The sequence below is a fragment of the Spinacia oleracea genome, chromosome 4 (assembly GCF_020520425.1).
Source record: "Spinacia oleracea cultivar Varoflay chromosome 4, BTI_SOV_V1, whole genome shotgun sequence".
Taxonomy (NCBI): domain Eukaryota; kingdom Viridiplantae; phylum Streptophyta; class Magnoliopsida; order Caryophyllales; family Amaranthaceae; genus Spinacia; species Spinacia oleracea.
The window spans coordinates 1,136,336-1,155,391 of NC_079490.1; the positions used below are offsets into that span (position 1 = coordinate 1,136,336).

Below are 19,056 nucleotides of genomic sequence, written 5' to 3' on the forward strand. Positions count from 1 at the left end.
GCTAACAGGAGGCAATTGATTTGGTCTCCTGGTCGAGAAAAAAATATTTTCCGATTTTTCGGTCCGATCTTGTCCAAAACCTTTAAGAACAATTTTTGGATGAGACTTGTTTTCCCTTACAAAATTGTTCCTTTGTAAATGGTTGTATTATACTAAACTGAGCACTTTCTTAAACTGGTCGTATTTTACTAAATTGTGCACTTTTATTTTTGAAATGATTCTATATTTTAATACTTCTTCCGTTTCATAAATATCGCATCATGGTTGACTTTTACTCCTCTAACACATTACTTTGACTCTTAATATCTCAAATTATGTGTAAGTAAAAAATATTAAAAAAAAAATTGCAATTTAGAAAATACTGAGTATATAGCGTACGAGTCTAACATGACCCCGCATGACTACAATTTTGTCTCTAATCACCATTTTGAGACGGATTTGGTCTATTTAGAGACGGAACTCCTCGCCTCTATAAAATGATTATTTTGTAGTGTCATGAGTTAATTCGGCCAGTTCGTGTTACCGTGTTAGATCCTTCATAAGTTACCCACCTTTAATGATTGAATCTTGTCCATATAAAATTTTAATAGCTCTATATGCACTATTAGAGACAAATAACAATTAGTTATTGTGATGGTCGATAGCTCAAATGAGAAAACTCCCTGGTCAAAGGCTTCTACTTTGATTCATTAATGTTGTGATTAAAGCGAAAATTAGAACAAACTTATCTGATTCGATGAACTGAACGAAGAACAATTGTTGCGTCGTGGACACCCACTGTCCTAAAAGACGATTCCGCGCTACCTCCCGGTGCAGTAGAACAGAATGCGGTCGCCCTCCAGGATTAGCGCAACTCCGACGTTGTGTGCACTCACAAAGCCGGATGGAGTCAGAACGTATGCCCAAAACCGAGAGCAATTTTGTGTGAGAGTAAGAATGTGTTTTCGTATTTTGTGTGTATGATTTTCTGTGTGAAGGGAACTGAAACTCTGATTTAAATAATTAGAAGGAAAGCATTGCAACAGACAAAAACGGCTGAGGGAATGAATGTTGCAACAGCCAAAAACGGTCAGAGACATTGAATGTAGTAACGGACGTAATTAATGGTAATTAATCCAACGGTTACGTAATCAATACAGATTCCCGTAACAATGACTTAAGCAAAACGGTCCAGTTACCAAAAAGAATAGGGTTGACCCACAAAACCCACCCCACGCCCGCGAACCGCATTCCCAAGTCCCAAGTCCCAAGTCCCAAGTACCAAGGCCCAAGGCCCAAGGCCCACGGCCCACGGCCCGCGGCCCGCGGCCCGGCCCGGCGCGCGCGCGCGTGTGTGTGATGTGTCCACCCATACCATTCTCACACTTTCTTAAACAAGAGTTACACTCATTCCCCAATTAATAAACAAGAGGAATATGAAGAGTTTTTCCAATGTGGGACTCTTGAATTTTCACTCACCCTTTTTTCCTTTGTGTTTCCCAATGAGAATTTCCAACAATCCCCCACAGGTTCGAATATGCGGAAAAGAAAGAAAAGAAAGGAGAAGGATATTGGTTTTGGGCAAACAAAACAATTGAATAGGTGTCAATGTCTTTCGACTTGAATTAACACTTAGTGACATTTAAGCTATGATCTCTTTCCTACCAAGTGACTTTCGTATTGAACTTGATAGGGAGATAGAAACTCGTCACTTAAAGCACGCAACTGAATATGTATGACATTCTGACTCCGCGAATAAAGTGACGCCTTATACTGGCCATACGACCGACCTGGATATGCTCATAGGTGCTCTAGAGAATAGCCCACATCGCAATTCTCATAGGAAGCGGCCACACTTCCACACCTACGTAGGTGAATCCCATCAAGTGTGAGCTACATTCACACCACCAAACATATGGTATGGGTTCATTAAGAGCCGTATGCTCAACCTCTTTCCTATTGTAGCAAGCACATTATAACATCTAGGGGATGGACAAAAAATAAAATTTTGTGCTTCCGAATTATAACAATAATGTCGTCCTTTGAACTCTGTGAGTAGGAGTTCATTATTTTACAATTCATTCAACGGGCTTCAGGCCCATCCCTTCCGATGTTTCCAAAACTAGTTTTCTACATAGGCCTTTCGTTAACGGATCCGCAATGTTCATTTCAGACTTTACATAGTCTAGTGATATCACCCCACTTGACAACAATTCTTTGATGGCCTTGTGCCTCAAACGAATGTGCCTTTTCTTCCCATTGTAGGCATGGTTGTTTGCCACAGCAATAGCCGCTTGCGAATCACAATGAAGTGCAACTGAAGGAGCTGGCTTCCCCCACAGCGGAATATCTGCAAGCACATTTCTCAACCATTCTGCCTCATGACCTGCCAATTCAAGAGCAATAAACTCAGATTCCATAGTAGACATAGCAGTACAAGATTGTTTACAAGATTTCCAAGACACAGCTCCACCCCCTAGGGTGAAAACATAACCACTGGTAGAGTTAATTTCATCATTGCCAGAAACCCAGTTAGCATCACAATAGCCTTCCAAAACTCCTGGAAACTTGGAGTAGTGCAAACTCCAATCCATGGTACCCTTAAGGTACCTGAGCAATCTCTTCAAAGCATCCCAATGTTCATGACTTGGGTTATGAGTATACCTGCTTAATCTACTCACAGAATAAGCAATGTCAGGTCTAGTGTAGTTCATCAGAAACATAACACTACCAATAATCTTAGCATATTCAGATTGGCTAACAGGATCACCATTATTTTTCCTTAAGTGGATGCTTGGATCATAGGGAGTCCTAACTGGATCGACGTCAAAAGAGTTAAATTTTTTAAGTAACTTTTCAACATAGTGAGCTTGGCTAAGACAAATGCCATTTGGAGTTCTCTTGATTTTCACTCCTAAAATCACATCTGCCTCACCCATATCTTTCATTTCAAACTTAGAACTTAGAAAACTTTTTGTCTCATTTACTCGATCCAAATTAGTCCCAAAAATTAACATATCATCCACATAAAGACAAATAATCACACAACCATCAGAATCATGCTTAGAGTAAACACAAGAATCACCTTCATTTACATGGAACCCATTACCTGTCATAGTCTTGTCAAATTTGTCATGCCATTGCTTTGGAGCTTGCTTAAGCCCATACAAGGACTTGACTAATTTACAAACCTTATTCTCTTGACCAGGAACAACAAACCCTTCCGGTTGAACCATGTAAATTTCCTCATCCAAATTACCATTTAAGAATGCAGTTTTAACATCCATTTGATGCACAACAAGATCATGAATGCAAGCAAGAGCAATCAAAGTTCTAATAGTAGCAATTTTAGTGACAGGAGAATAAGTATCAAAATAATCAATACCATGCCTTTGGGTGAATCCCCTTACCACAATTCTAGCCTTATACTTGTCAATGGATCCAGTGGATTTTAATTTTTTCCTAAAGATCCATTTACAAGTAATGGGCTTGCAACCCCTAGGCAGATCAACCAACTCCCAAGTATTGTTACTTAGGATTGACTGAAGTTCACTGTAATCCCCCGTAAATTTATAAAGTTTATTAACATATGTTAACGTATAGTTTTTTATATTTAAATGAAATTGGTCGATTTTAGTAATAAATATATATTTAATGTATATTTATTTTATTTAAATGAATTATAAATATTTTAATGATTTATTGAAATCAAACACTTTAGAATCATAATTCGAAAACGAATTGAAACATAGAAACACTTCGGTTTTGGAAAAGTATTTCTAATCGGGTTTGAATTTAAATACTCTCAAATTGGAAAAGGAATCTTAATCTTAGCCCAATTGTTATAGCCCATAAAGTAAATAAACCCCCTAAACCCAAATTTTACCCACAACTAATTCTCTCTCCTCACTCAACTTCACACACTCACGTGAAACCCTCATTCTCTTTCACGTTAATTCTCTTTTCTTCCCTCTCAGGCAACCACCACCGCCGCCGGTCAAGCAGCAGCCGCCGCCGTTGCTCTCCTCCGACGCCCGACTTCCACCCATCGTCGCCGGTAACCTCTTCTCTCCCCTCGTATTTCTTTCTTCCTCTCTCTCTTGCGTTTTGCTCTCCTTACTTGCTTTTTCTTTTCTTTTTACGTGCGACAGCCACCAACAGCACCACCGCCACGTCGCCGCCCAACCTGCATCGCTGCGCCGCCGCGTTCCTTGCCCACACCAACCAACGTCCTCCCTTGTTCTCCCTCTTGCTTGACGGAACTCCTTTTCGTTCTTCATATCCCGCAAACACGAGTCAGTCGCAGCCGCCACCGCTGCGCCACCATCGTGCCTTGCCTGTCAGCTGCCGATTGTTCTGCTGGCGCCGTCTCAGACCACCGGCCAGCCACCCTTTTGTCTCTCTTTTTGGTTAATTCTTAAACCCTAAACTAATTAATGAATTGAATTACGTTTTAATGATTTGATTATGTTTCTTGAATTTAAATTATAAGTTTTATGATTTGACTATGAATTTCAAGAATTATATGTTTGCATAATTAAATTATTAATTTCAGATTATATAAATGCATTGAAATATTGATTTTTAATTATTTAAAGTATGAATTTTAAGGTTTTTAATGATTTAAATCATGGTAGGATGTTTAGGAATTATTAAAGTTATTGTTATTATGATTTCAAACATGTTAATTATGTTTTGGAGTAGTTTGAAAGTAGTTATATTGCTGGAAATTTAAAGTATGATGCTTTGAAGAGTTTTCAACGAATTTCAATAATTAATATAAAAATTATGATGCTAGGAAATCAAATATTCAAGTTTCGATATTGGGAAATGTTCTAATTATGTTTAGGAAGGGTTTGAAGCTCCCTAATGTTGCTGAAAATTCAATATGAATTGATATGAGTCTATATTGGTTGTTGTTAGGTGGAGAATTCTCCGTAGGCGACTTTTGAATTATTAAAGTGGTCTTGCAGTTTGTTTACACAAGGTACGTACATACCTGTGTGCTTGGAATGTGTGCTAATTGTTGAAACCATGTGTATTATTGATGAACCTGGTTATGTTAATGTTGTTGATGAACTTAGTCGGGTTGAAACTGCATGTTTGATACTGTTGGATGAACATATTAAACCTTTATTGCATTTTGAGGATTATAACATGTTAGTATGGAAGATTGATGCAAACATGTTTGATTGGGAACACTAGATTGTTTAGTATATAATTCAGATCAGTTAATTGTTGTTCCCTTTTTAGCTTTTCACTACTTTATGAGGGCGGAGGACCTCATTTAGTAAGTTGAAACCTTATACCCATATTCAGGGGTTGATTAGTATTAAAGAAAAGATTGGAGTTAATTGGAATGAGTCTTGTTAGATGCCTTTGTGATCACTTACTCAATTCCAAGATAAAAACAGTTATAAATAAATGTGAGTTGCATGCCTTATGTGATTGTTGAGTCATAACAGGGTGTCAATTTGTAAATCATGTAAAGTGAAACTGAGTAGCAATAGCTTTAGACTGTGCACGTCTAAAGTGACGGACAAACAGGAGTTGGGGTTCATGGTGGTAGCCCATGGCCTTTCATTCGGACCGGATTGATCACCGCGTCCTATTTTCAGTCAAACGTTCCTCGATATCGCAGGTCACTGAGGTTACGGAGTCGCGCCCGTACCTCGCCTAGCTAGAAAACTCGGTCCATTGCCTATTTAAATTAAAATAATGTTATTGTTATAAAAAGTCTAGTCCAGTCTAGCCTAGTCTAGTTAAGTATGGTCGTTAGATTATCATGCTTTGTTTGCCCTTAATTATGTTTAATAGTATCATGTTAGGATTATTATTGCTTTAGTATGTAGTACTCAGCTTTGCTGATTACGTGCTTGTTTGTGTGTGTTGATCATGGCTATGCCTTATTGATCCTGTGATGACCCATTTCTGGTGAGCAGTCTCTAAGGATCAATAAGCATTGCCCATCTACAGGTTTGAAGATGATGCATCATTGGGATCGGGATTAGAGAGCTTGTAGTTCTATTTGTTTAATTAAGTGATTCAATTTGTTAACTTGGATTTGAAACTTGTCGTACTATTCGTATTTCCTTATTTCAGTTGATTATTTTGGACCTAATATGTAATAGATTAATTATGAACCCAAAAGTTAGTTTTATGTTTTCCGCTGCAAAATTCTGAATAAGCCGTACGTTTTTACACGGGCGATAATACTTTGATAATTCCCTACAGTTATATTTAAAAAGAGGTTATTTTAGAAAATGGGAATTGTCGGGGTGTTACATTCACTATCTATTGCCTCTTTCCAAAACACTGCATCAACAGATTTCATAGCCTCTTCATAGGTCCTAGGATCATCTTCCAAAATAAAGACATAAACAAAGTCATCATCAATCAAGTAAGGTTCAGTTAAGAAAGCAGTAATAAAATCATCACCATAACTGGTTTCCTTTCTTGCCCTCTTGCTCCTCCTTGGCTCCAATTCAGAATTCACATCAGAGGTGGGAGGAGCAACAACAGGCATACTAGAAGAAGTGCTAGAAGAAGGCACATCATTGATACAAGATATTTTCAAAGGAAATACTGTTTCAAAAAACTCGGCATCTCTTGCCTCAATGATGTTACCACCTGCATAAGAATTGTTAGCACCTTTAACAAGAAAACGATATGCAGCACTTTGGTAAGCATAACCAATAAAAATACAATCAACCGTTTTAGGACCAATCTTGTCCCTTTTGAAGCTGGGTATAGCCACCTTTGCTAGACACCCCCACACTTTCAAATAACTTAGGTTAGGTGCCCGACCCTTCCATATTTCGTATGGAGTCTTGTCTAGCTTCTTGTGAGGTACCCTGTTTAAAACATGACAAGCAGATAATATAGCTTCCCCCCACATGTTATCAGAAAACCCAGAACTAATAAGCATAGAATTCATCATGTTCTTCAATGTTCTGTTCTTCCTTTCAGCAATCCCGTTCTGCTCGGGTGTGTAGGGAGCCGTTGTCTCATGAATGATCCCATTCTGCTCACAAAATGCCTTAAGAGTGTTAGGGTCATATTCACCACCCCTATCACTCCTAAGTCTCTTGATCTTCCTATCAAGTTGGTTCTCCACTTCGGCCTTGTATTTGAGGAACATTTCCTCAGCCTCATCTTTTGACCTGAGAAGATAAACCATGGTGAATCTTGAGCAGTCATCAACAAAAGTAATATAATACCTTTTACCACCCCTGCTCTCATAATTTTTAAAATCCCCCAAGTCACTATGAACAAACTCTAGTACTTTAGTTTGTCTATCTATTGATTTAAATGGCTTCTTTGCAAACTTGGCCTCAACACATACTTCACATTTTGCAAAATCAGTTTTAGAAAAACTGGGAATCAAGTTAAGTTGTTTAAGCCTTTTAATTGAAGCAATGTTAAGATGACCCAACCTTGCATGCCATAAATCAATAGACTCAGCAATATAAACAGAAGAAGTACTAGCATTCTTATTCATAATTTCAAGTTTGACATCAAGAGTAAATAAACCCCCATTACAGAAACCCTTTCCCACAAACTCCCCATTATGAGTAATAACAAGCCTATCAGAATCAAATGAAAGCTTCAATCCAGCCTTCATTAGCAAGCTACCAGAAATCAGGTTCCTACGCATTTCTGGAACATGCAACACATTGGTAAGAGTAATAAGTTTTCCAGAGGTAAGAGTGAGAACGATCTTCCCTTTGCCTTGAACAGTTGCAGAAGCTGAATTACCCATGAAGACATTTTCACCATCAGTTTTTTCGTAGGTAGTGAACATGTCTTTGTTGGTGCAGATATGTCTCGTTGCTCCAGTATCAACGATCCATTCAGCAACATTACCTGTCAAGTTAGCTTCTGAAACAACAGCAACAAAATGGTTAGGATTAGAAACTTCATTAGCTTCAGCAAGGTTGGCTTGGTTCTGATCCGACTTCTTCTTGGATCTGCAATCTACAGACTTGTGACCAGTTTTCCCACATTCAAAACACTTGCCCTTGAACTTATACTTCATTGGTTTCCCTTGAGGCTTGAAAGGACTTCCCTTTCCCTTAAACTTTTCAGAATATGCATGAGGCTTAGGTTCTACAAGGTTAGCCTAAGCAGACCCGGAAAACACAGATTGACCCTTATCCTTAATACGATTTTCCTCCTCAATTTTCAGGTGACCTACAAGCTCCTCTAAGGTAAGGTCCTTTTTCTTATGCATTAACTGATTACGAAAATCTTTCCAAGAGGGTGGGAGTTTCTCAATTAAAACTATAGCAAGGGTAATATCACAAATACTCAAACCCTCGGCAGCCATAGCAATGCAAATATTTTCATAAGCATGAATCTGATCAATAATTGGTTTATCATCTTGGACTTGAAAAGCTAACCACTTACTGACACAATAACGCTTAGTACCAGCATCATCAGTTCCATATTTCTTTTCTAATGCATCCCAAATATCCCTAGCATGATTAAACCCCATATAGATATCAAGCAAAGTATTCGACATATGATGCAGCAACATGCCCTTACATGTCCTATCATCTTTAGCAAATTTCAACTCAAAAGCATGCAATTCAGTTTCATCATCAGGTTCGACAACGTCATCAAGCACATAAGCAATCTCAATTTGTTCTAAATAGAATCGCATCCTAACAGCCCAACGTTTATAATTCTTGCCATCAAGAGGTTCTAACTTAGACATATCAGGAATCATGAATTTGGAAGTCAAAGCCATAATAATCGTCTTTTAGATTGTTGTGATTAAAGCGAAAATTAGAACAAACTTATCTGATTCGATGAACTGAACGAAGAACAATTGTTGCGTCGTGGACACCCACTGTCCTAAAAGACGATTTCGCGCTACCTCCCGGTGCAGTAGAACAGAATGCGGTCGCCCTCCAGGATTAGCGCAACTCCGACGTTGTGTGCACTCACAAAGCCGGATGGAGTCAGAACGTATGCCCAAAACCGAGAGCAATTTTGTGTGAGAGTAAGAATGTGTTTTCGTATTTTGTGTGTATGATTTTCTGTGTGAAGGGAACTGAAACTCTGATTTAAATAATTAGAAGGAAAGCATTGCAACAGACAAAAACGGCTGAGGGAATGAATGTTGCAACAGCCAAAAACGGTCAGAGACATTGAATGTAGTAACGGACGTAATTAATGGTAATTAATCCAACGGTTACGTAATCAATACAGATTCCCGTAACAATGACTTAAGCAAAACGGTCCAGTTACCAAAAAGAATAGGGTTGACCCACAAAACCCACCCCACGAACCGCATTCCCAAGTACCAAGTACCACGGCCCACGGCCCGCGGCCCGGCCCGGCGCGCGCGCGCGTGTGTGTGATGTGTCCACCCATACCATTCTCACACTTTCTTAAACAAGAGTTACACTCATTCCCCAATTAATAAACAAGAGGAATATGAAGAGTTTTTCCAATGTGGGACTCTTGAATTTTCACTCACCCTTTTTTCCTTTGTGTTTCCCAATGAGAATTTCCAACAATTAATTCCCTATAATTATATAGATGTGTATGTATTTCGTTTATCGTTGGATTAAGTCAAGTAGTTCTTCATAGTACGTAGTGTAATTTTGTTATATTTTTCCTCCTATTTTGTTTAAGAAATAAGTTCGATAGAACTACGATCCTTTTTTTTGCAAGAGAAGTTTTACTTTGCATATTCAAAGTTTTGTGAATAGGACGAGATTTACCATTTGGACGATGATAAAGGTCGCAAGTTGCGACAACATTTAGTTGTCGCAATCTTACGTGTCGCAGTTTAATTGATACATATAAGCGCCACGTAGGCTATGCGTCATCATAATTAATATTTTTACTATTAATTCAATATTTCTACTACGAAAATATGTATATAAGGTAGTCGAAATAAAAAAGGAAAAAAAATTAGAATATTAAGATTTTCCAACCTTTTTTTATAACATGTATAATAAAAAAATATAAGTTAAATATTTTAATTTCCAATTTAAATCATGACACATAAGCATGTCATATCATCATTGTGACACGGCTTAAAGGTCGCATGTTGCGACCTTTATCATTTTCGTTACCATTTTGGCCTTCGGGTAGTGGGCCCTTTATCGTTGTCTCTCCACTTGATGACAACAAAGTAGCAATAAACATTGTGTCTCGTCTTATAATGTGCCCATTGCAAGTGTGGCAATTTTATTGAAACCGGAGTAGTAGTTGTTAACTACTACAGTAGACCTGTCAAACGGGTCGGTCGGGTCGGATTGTAAAAAATTATTTTCGGGTTCGGGTTAGATCGGGTCGGTCACTTTCGGGTTCGGGTTTACAAATGCTTGTTCAAGACCTATAACTTTCGGGTTCGGGTCGACCCAACGGGTTGAGAGATTTTAAAACGCGCATTATATTTTCATTAATTTAGATGATAAATATACAAAATATGGGCACAAATTAACAAATTTTCCTACATAAGTTTATATTTAGTCAAATTCAACCATAAAATGGCGTATAGTTCAAATTAAAATCATATTACACACAATAATAGTAAAAACAGCGTGTTTATTATGCTTAAATTTTCTCATAATCGCATTTATTACGATAAATACAACGATTTTCAATCGGTCGGGTCCAAAACGGGTTCGGTCGGGTTTTGACCCATTACTTTTCGGGCTGCTCGGGTTCGGATAAAATCGGGTTACGGGTCACAAAATCTTGTTCAGGACCCATTATTTTCGGGTCGGGTTCGGGTCGGGTTCGGGTCGATTTTCGGGTCGGGTCGATTTTTGACAGGTCTATACTACAGAGTACATTTTTATTCATGAGATTTGCTATTAAAGAAGCCAAGAATTGACTATCGAACAACCCAATTGTCGCAATTTATCAGATAGAGATGCTATTTGGAACACCCATAGCAGTGACTCCAGGATGGGAGAAAGGTTTCAACAATTCATAAGGCACAATTCCTGCACCATATCTATTCTTTAACTTCTCGTCAGCATTCCTTTCGTCAATAATCCCCTCCAACTCCTTTAACCTTCCATTAAACTTCTCGAAAGCCGCCTTAATCTTAGGTTCAGTCTCCCAAGCCGACTCCATAGTCTCGCCGAGATACTCCTCATCGGGTGAATGGCCCGAGAGCACGTCCAAAATAGCCATAACTCTAGTAGCCTGTATTTGCGAAGGGTAGCTACGAAGAAGCGTTTCCTCAGGCTTTTCTATGAAGTGTTTCCATTCTTCAGGAGTGGGGTCTTCTGTAGGCATCTTAGCCCTGATGACGGTAGGCCTATTAGGGAAGTAACCTGCATAGGCATATTTTCCAAATTTTGATGATGATGATGGTGGTGATGATAATAACAATAATACTCCCTCCGTTCCGGAATACTCGACCCGGTTTGACCGGCACAGAGTTTAAGGGACTTGAATTGACTTATTTAATTTAATAGATAGTACTCACTCTGTCCCATAATATAGTGCCCGTTTGACCAAAATCACGGTTATTAAGGTAAAGGATAACATTGATAATAAAAACAATAATGATTTGTACTTTCAAGATAAAGTACATGTTAATTGGCAAAAATGGAGAGTTAAATTATAGATTAAAGGTGTGTACATAATAAATAGGCCTAAAAAGGACAAAAATCAAGCACATGGGTTGAATAAAAGTCAAAAAGTACAATTTTCAAAGTAAAAATTAATGGTTTAAAATAGAAATAGGCACATCATTTAGGGACACCATTTTAGAAAAACAGACACTATATTATGGGACGGAGGGAGTAGTTGATAGTGGGGTATTATTTTAATATAGTTAGTGGAAAATGTGTAAAAGGGTGGGGTTGGGGGAGAGTAGGGGTTGAATTTTTAACTATTTTTTGTATAGAATAGGGGTAGGTAGGTTAATAGGGGTGGAGTGAGAAATAATATAATATATATTGTTAGAATATTTCCATTTTTAGAAACAGGTCAAGTATTAAGGGACGGCCCGATAAGGAAAACAGGTCAAGTATTCCGGGACGGAGGGAGTAATAATAGTAAGATGAGTTGAACAGAACTGAATGTTTATGAACTGAATTAAATGCTACTAGTTGAATTATTAAACTTAACTGAAAATAAGGTCATGAAACTGAAAATAAACCAAAAAGACCAGGTAGGTCCTTAATTACCTGCATAGGCATATTGTCCAAAGTTAACAGCTGCGTGGTGCCCTGAAGTCACCCATATTATGGTGGTGACAATTTGGATAAGGTCCTCATTTGTTTTGAGGGTTGGCCACCATGGCTCGTCTTTCTTATCTCCATGCCCTACGGTTCTTACCTCCGTCCACCAAGCTTGAAGCTCTTGATCTGACTCTACGAGGCTCGAATCTGTGTAGTAATGGTTCACATAATCTGTCACCCATTGCTTGATGATAGCCCATAAGTCTAGGCCATCAGCCGCGTATGGATAATCCTCTATTGTTAGCTTTACTCCATGTGGTGATGTTGGATCTTCAGTTGCCAAACCCCTATAAGATTATAATGTGATTCTTCTTGGTATATATTTTCAAACTATCAACTTTTTTCTACTTGAAATTGGATATACTTAGGGTTAAAGATTACAATAGAGTCTATGTAAATAGTACTTCCTCCATTTTTTTTTATTATTGCACCATCTACATTGGGCACAAAAATTAAGAAAGGTGGTAAAAGGCGAGAGATTGACAAAAATACCCATGTGATTAAGTACAAGTTGTAGGTAAAGAACAAGTGGGGTTTGGTCCCCACCACCCATACAAGGATAAAAATGTCATTTCATGTAGGTAAACTTGCTAAAAAAGGAAATGGTGCAATTAATATGCAACTTCCGAAAAAGGAAAATGATGCAATAATAAAAAAAAATGGAGAAAGTATATGTTAAGAAAATTTCTTAAATGGAGGTAATGGGCGTGTTCGGCGGTAGCTTTTGAGGTAGCGGGTAGCGTTTTGACCGAGTCAAGACGCTACTTGTAAAATTTGTAAGTGTTTGGCGAGGTAGCGATTTAGGTAGCGGTTAGCGGTAGAGGTAGCGGTTGAGTGGCTTTTATCAAACGTTAAAATTAGTAGCGTTTAAGGTAGCGGGTAGCGTTTGACAAATTTATAATAAAGTTTTAAATAATATTTCACCTTTTATTTTATTTTATAATATCAACCGCTACTTTTACCGAACACTCATATCAGTTACCCGCTACCTTTGACAGCTAACCGTTACCCGCTACTATTGACCGCTACCCGCTACTCCAACCGTTACCCGCTACTGAACCGCTACCCGCTACCCGCTACCGCTACTTTTACCGAACAGGGCCAATACATACTAGCTAGGAGTTTAAACGAGCTTAGCTACCTGCTAATAAGGTCAGCTGGTAAGGCTTCATGATCAAATCGCCACTCCAAACCATAGATGACAGAGCTAATCTCACAAGCGTACTTCCCTGGTGAGAAGGAGCCCTCGATGATACCACCTGCATTAATCAAAGCTAGCCGAGCAAGGGCGTTGATCTCTATCGTGTATCGGAAATGAGGGTGCAATAGCCTATATATTGGGTGCATTACACTCAGCTGGCGATTTGCTGCTATTATGTAAGGTTCTGTGCAGCAATGAGTTCTTAGCCTACACAATGCACGAGTACAACATAAAAACCAATGAAACACGGGGGTACGTATAATGTAGAAAAACTCAAATTTGTAAGTTAGAACATGCCTTTAAATCGGTCAATCCCCTTACTGTAATGCCCTATTTTAGGGGTTTGGGGATGCAACGTGGTCCTCAACGGGGGTTCGAGGAAAACAACACCGAACTTTACGGTATCTGTATTCTGGACTATGGTTATCTGTTTGGGCCTATTTTCTGGGTTTTCTGCATCTGTCTAGAGAGTATTATGTAAATTCTGTAGGTCATAACCTAGTTGTATTATGTAATGTGTACTCCTCAAGGTTAATTAAAAAAATCTCTCCTCTGCTTGTGGACGTAGTTAACACATTGTTAGTGAACCACGTTAAATTTATGTGTTCTTTATTCACGTTATTTATAGTCTTCCTTGCTTCCGTTATAACATTATTTATTTTACACATTGATAGAAAATGTACGCAAGATGTTAATTAAAAATGTAAAAATATGTAGCGTACCAGTGGCTGACAAGTTGATGGTAACCAGAGTCGTGGGCGAGGACATGAGCCTTGGCAAGCTTCCAAAGCCAGCCGGAAGTGGCGGTGGTTCCCGGCATATACACTTCCTTCCATTGCGGCTTCCCATCCGTGGGAGGCCGAGTTAATTCAATAGCTAAAGGTCTTAGAGTTCCTTCGGTAAGAATGAACAAAGTCCGCGATCCATATAAAGTCGTACCCTTGAGCTCCCTAACTTTGTTCACGTAAGGCAAAAACATGTCATGGTAATCAATTATGTACAACTTTTTCTCTTTCAATGCTTGTTTAAGTGTTGTGGATCCTTTTATCTGGCTCTCTATGAGTTCTGTTGTCAAAGCTGATTCTGGTGGGCCATAAATTTTGGGATCCAAATTACTCTTCAGGGGCCATTCCTGCAACACAACAAGAGTGACATATTAACATTTTTTTACTCCCTCTGTCTCGGAATACTCGACCCGGTTTGACCGGCACAGGGTTTAAGGGATTTGAATTGACTTATTTAATTTAATAGGTAGTAGTTAATAGTGGGGTATTATTTTAATGTAGTTAGTGAGAGGTGGGTTAAGAGGTGGGGTTGGAGGAGAGTAGGGGTTGAATTTTTAATTATTTTTGTATGGAGTAGGGGGTAGGTGGATTAGTAGAGGTGGAGTGAGAAATAATATAATATTGTTAGAATATTTCCATTTTTAGAAACAGGTCAAGTATTAAGGGACGGCCCGATAATGAAAACAGGTCAAGTATTCCGGGACGGAGGGAGTAGTAGGTAAGAGAAAGAACTCTATTGAACAAACACATTTCATAGGTTAACAAGATTAGCTAAGCAGATATACACTTGAGCCACTCCCAAACATTTTGCAGTTGATGGGCTTCACCTTGTGACCTCCAAGTAACAAATTGAGTTATTCACCAACTCCACCAACTTATGTTACCAACATGAGTTAGTACATTCGATGGTTACCAACACGAGTTTGTCTGAATGAGTCACAATGACATTTTAAATTACAGATGCAACACGATTTTTTTTTCTATTGTGTAAGCCTTTTGACCTTTACTATACTAGAAAAGCTATCTATGCTACAAACATAAGAATTATTTGAGTTCTCAAAGCTAGCTTTGTAGATCATACCGTAACAAGTTTGATGCTTAAAGGATTCAAGCCAGCAAGTGTTTGGCGAGAGAACTCCTCATCTCTGAACCAAGAAAACCTATCCCCTGTAAATTAAGTTGATTACTTTAATTAGTCGAAATTCGTTACTTGGTAAGACCATTATTGAGGGGGATTTATCCATAGTTAAAGATTGATTTAGTTAGAGATAAGTAATTAGGAATGTTCATACTATCAAATATCTTAGGGAGCTCGAATCGAAGCATATTATCTTCAATATCAGTGACAGCCCTAACGAGCCTAGGTAACATATTTTGCAAGATTCCATGTTGTTCCAATGCAGGACAATTAATTCCTTCATTGAAGAGCGAATCGATGGCGGTGAAGTACGGAAATCCTTGTTCCGGATCAACCATGGCCATCTCTAGGGATGGTATTACAGCATGAAGCACCGAGTACACGGTTTTGAACCCGAATTGCGCCTGCTTCACGTCCGAGAATGTTTCGTCTCTAGGCACATACACTGTAGGAGATCTGCTCTCCGAACTTGGATCTGCACATTATAAATAGAGCAAATAAATAGCGTGTCATTATTGTATGTTGTATAAATATTTTGATCCTAAGCAATAATAATTTACGGAAAATATATTCCATGGTATCAGAGCCTATGATAACACAACTAGTTGTATAATAAATCACCTGTCTTAGTAGGACGACGCCCTGTCCTACAACGTCGAGGATAAGGAAGTTCTTTATTGCCACCCAAATTTGGTCTTGCTAATTCAGGATCTTTGTCTGGATCACCAAGGTCATTGTAAGTGTCATAGTCGTAAATTCTCTCGAAATTCTTGCGTTCTCCTTTTCCATTCCCTCTCATACTTTCAAGCTCTTTGTCTCTCAACTTCTTCAATCCAATCGGTGTTTGCGATGGCAAGTATGACTACAAAAACATTACATTGTTGCAAATCAAAATTGGTTAATAATTGTACAACATGCCAATGTAAATAACGAACAAAGTCATTACTAGATTACCTACCTAAATTGATATGAATTTAGTATTGCATGACAAAATCACGCGTCAACAAAATGAGGTAACTATAACCCCATTTTTTAGATGGTAGTAATTGGTGACCGATATTGGTAATTTAATGGCTTATGTTTTAAGAAAAAATCATGTCAGTGTTCATGTCCATGAAAATTCATAAAGTTTCATTATCATCGGGCTATATACTACACCTTTAGATATGATGCTGGTAATGGAAATTTACGAAGAAAATTGCATATTTGATGATAAAAGTATAATAAATTTGCATGAATACTATTTATGCATGAAATTAAATGAAGAATATATCACTACAAGAAATTGTACTATTGACGACGGGAAATCCCGTCGCGAAAGGCCAATAATCGTTGATTAACGACGGGATTTCCTGTCGCGAACCCGTCATAAAAGGGGGCCGTCGTTAATAGAAATCCCGTCGTAAATCCATCGTAAACCCGTCGTAAAAGACATTTGCGACGATTATTCCCGTCATTTTTCGGTTGTTAGCCCCGTCGCAAAAGCCTTTTGCGACGGGATTTTTGACCCGTCGTAATTAGGTTGTCGTTAAAGATACAAATTCTTGTAGTGTATTTACATGTACCTTATTAGTGAAGAAAACCCTTTTTTCAGGGTTGTCAAACTTGGCATGAACCCATGAATTGCAAGTAAATTGAACTGACCCAAAAGGTAAACCATCAAGGAGAATATCAGTGAGATACATCTCTTTGTGGTGTTCATTTTCAACAAGTACGGCACCCACTTCGCCGAAATCCGGTGGGACGACTAAATCCGCCTCGTATTTCACCAGCCCGTCCTCGGCTTTTAAACGATGGGCGTACCCTTTGATCGTCTTCTTCTCCTTTCCCGTCTCTTCAACAACGAAAAATTAGAAGAAAGTTGATCAAATTAATGTCCATTGTCATAAGGCAAAGTCTCGTAGATATGAGTCCGTCTTACAATAACTTATTACTAATTTTATATGCACGCGATGTGTGCGAGAGTATATATATAAAAATTAAAATTAGGATTATAAAATAATCATCACAATTCACAAACAATAGTAAAGAAAATAATTTACAAAGTTCATCTAATTTTTTTTAATAACTCAGTGTTGTTTGCTATTAATCATGAAAAAGTAAATACGGAGTACTACACTTTTAGTGTATACTTGATGCATTTTCAGTAATTCATAACTCTTAATCTTGAAAAATGAATACTTGTGTTATTTGTATTTTTTTTACCAACTAATTGTTGTCACTAAATTGCTTTGATTTTTTGTTTTTTCAATCATATTGTTTTCCTTAGGAAAGTAGCATAAGTACTTGTTTGATTCGTCTCGAGTGTTAGCTAGCTAGCTTTAAATACATCAAATTTTATAGTTTTTACTGATGTGAAAAAACATATTAATGATCAAAGTTGTACAGTACGTGTACATGTACCGTTAAAACAGAAAGATCAGTAAGAAACGGAGGGATCGAGCTAAGTAGTACTTCTTCCGATTTTTAATACTCGCAACGTTTGTGATTTCCACACTATTCACATATTATACTTTGACTATTGTCGGTGATTTATACGTGAGTTAAAACATAGTCATGTGAGATCTTGTTAGATTCGTCTTAATATGTATTTTCAAAATATTAACTTCTTATAATTTTTACTTAAAAAGAATTAAAGATATTAATGATCAAAGTTGTGCGTAGGTATGCATGAAAGTGACAAACATTGCGAGTAAAAATGAACGGAGGAAGTATTAATTTACTTACTTGGTTGAGCCTCAGCACTAACAATTTCCAAGAGGAGACTTTTACCAAGCAAGTCACTAATATCATCAAGCCCTCGGCTAACCCCCATATTGGTTAATAAACCACCAACGGTTTGTTTTACTGAGACAATAGCCTTAACTTTCACAGCTTGTTCACTATCTATGGTGGTTACTGATGATGATAATGATGCTTCAACTCTAAGGCGGCCGCCACCGCCGCCGTTTCGACCACCGTGACGGCGGCGGTGTGCCCTAGGTGCAACACCACCACCACCACCACCAATAAGAGATGCATTATTGTGTGCCCTAGTAGATGAAGAATTGTATAGTTGAACGAAACTCGTTTCGCCTCCGGTAATGAAGGGCTTCCGGAGTGAAAATGGTGATGGGGTTTTGGTGATATTGTTTGTGTATGTATTCAACATTTTTTATTTTTTTTTAAAAAAAATTTGGGGGTGAGGAAAGGAGGTATGTTAGAAGTTTCCTTTTATAGAAGAAGAAGAAGAGGGCATGCAAATAATTGTGTGTGATCCTTGTGAAATATCTTGGGAATTGAAACTAAAGATAATAATAATAATAATAATAATAATAATAATAATAATAATAATAATAATAATAATAATAATAATAATATTAGGGCACGATGGTGTTCCTCGTCATCTTCACCGGCGACGTTTAGTGTTACCCGGCGACGTTTAGTGTTATCCGGCGGTGGTTCCACGGCGGTTCAGCGTTCCCACAAAGGTAATCGGCGGTTATAGGTGCAGTTCCTAGGCGAATTTTCAGCGGTTTTGGTCGACATTTTCATTGCAATTCTCAGGCGTATCACAGGGGGTTCAGGCGTAGGTTTAGGTTGTCCATTTCCGGCAACATCGATACCAGATTACGGCGAGTTTATCGGTGGTTCAGCGGTCCCACGAAGGTTATTGGTGCAAGTGTTTGGTGCAGTTTCTCGGCGAATTTTTCATTGCAATTCTGGGCGGTTATTGCGGGTTTCAGGCGGCGG

General features: G+C 38.2%; 1 protein-coding gene across 1 annotated transcript; it reads right to left on the reverse strand.

The window, feature by feature from the left end:
• Nucleotides 1-10,525: 10,525 nt before the first annotated feature.
• On the reverse strand, nt 10,526-18,544 carry LOC110802058 (linoleate 13S-lipoxygenase 2-1, chloroplastic). Its single transcript, XM_022007483.2, has 9 exons — nt 18,052-18,544; nt 16,890-17,158; nt 15,946-16,186; nt 15,479-15,799; nt 15,268-15,353; nt 14,124-14,533; nt 13,342-13,608; nt 12,147-12,487; nt 10,526-11,285 (listed from the first exon to the last, which is right to left on the reverse strand). Exons 1-9 carry the CDS (start codon nt 18,473-18,475, stop codon nt 10,867-10,869), a joined length of 2,778 nt encoding a protein of 925 aa, XP_021863175.1. The 5' UTR covers nt 18,476-18,544; the 3' UTR covers nt 10,526-10,866.
• Between the last annotated feature and the right edge of the window lie 512 nt (nt 18,545-19,056).

Bases quoted from the DNA above. Each gene is read 5' to 3' on its own strand.
- LOC110802058 (XM_022007483.2), bottom strand. From the start codon at position 18,475: ATGTTGAATACATACACAAACAATATCACCAAAACCCCATCACCATTT. The intron at 15,800-15,945 runs GTGATTTATTAT...TATAATGTGCAG, and splicing joins GCGTCGTCCTACTAAGACAG to ATCCAAGTTCGGAGAGCAGA. The intron at 13,609-14,123 runs GTACGCTACATA...TGCATTGTGTAG, and splicing joins CATCAACTTGTCAGCCACTG to GCTAAGAACTCATTGCTGCA.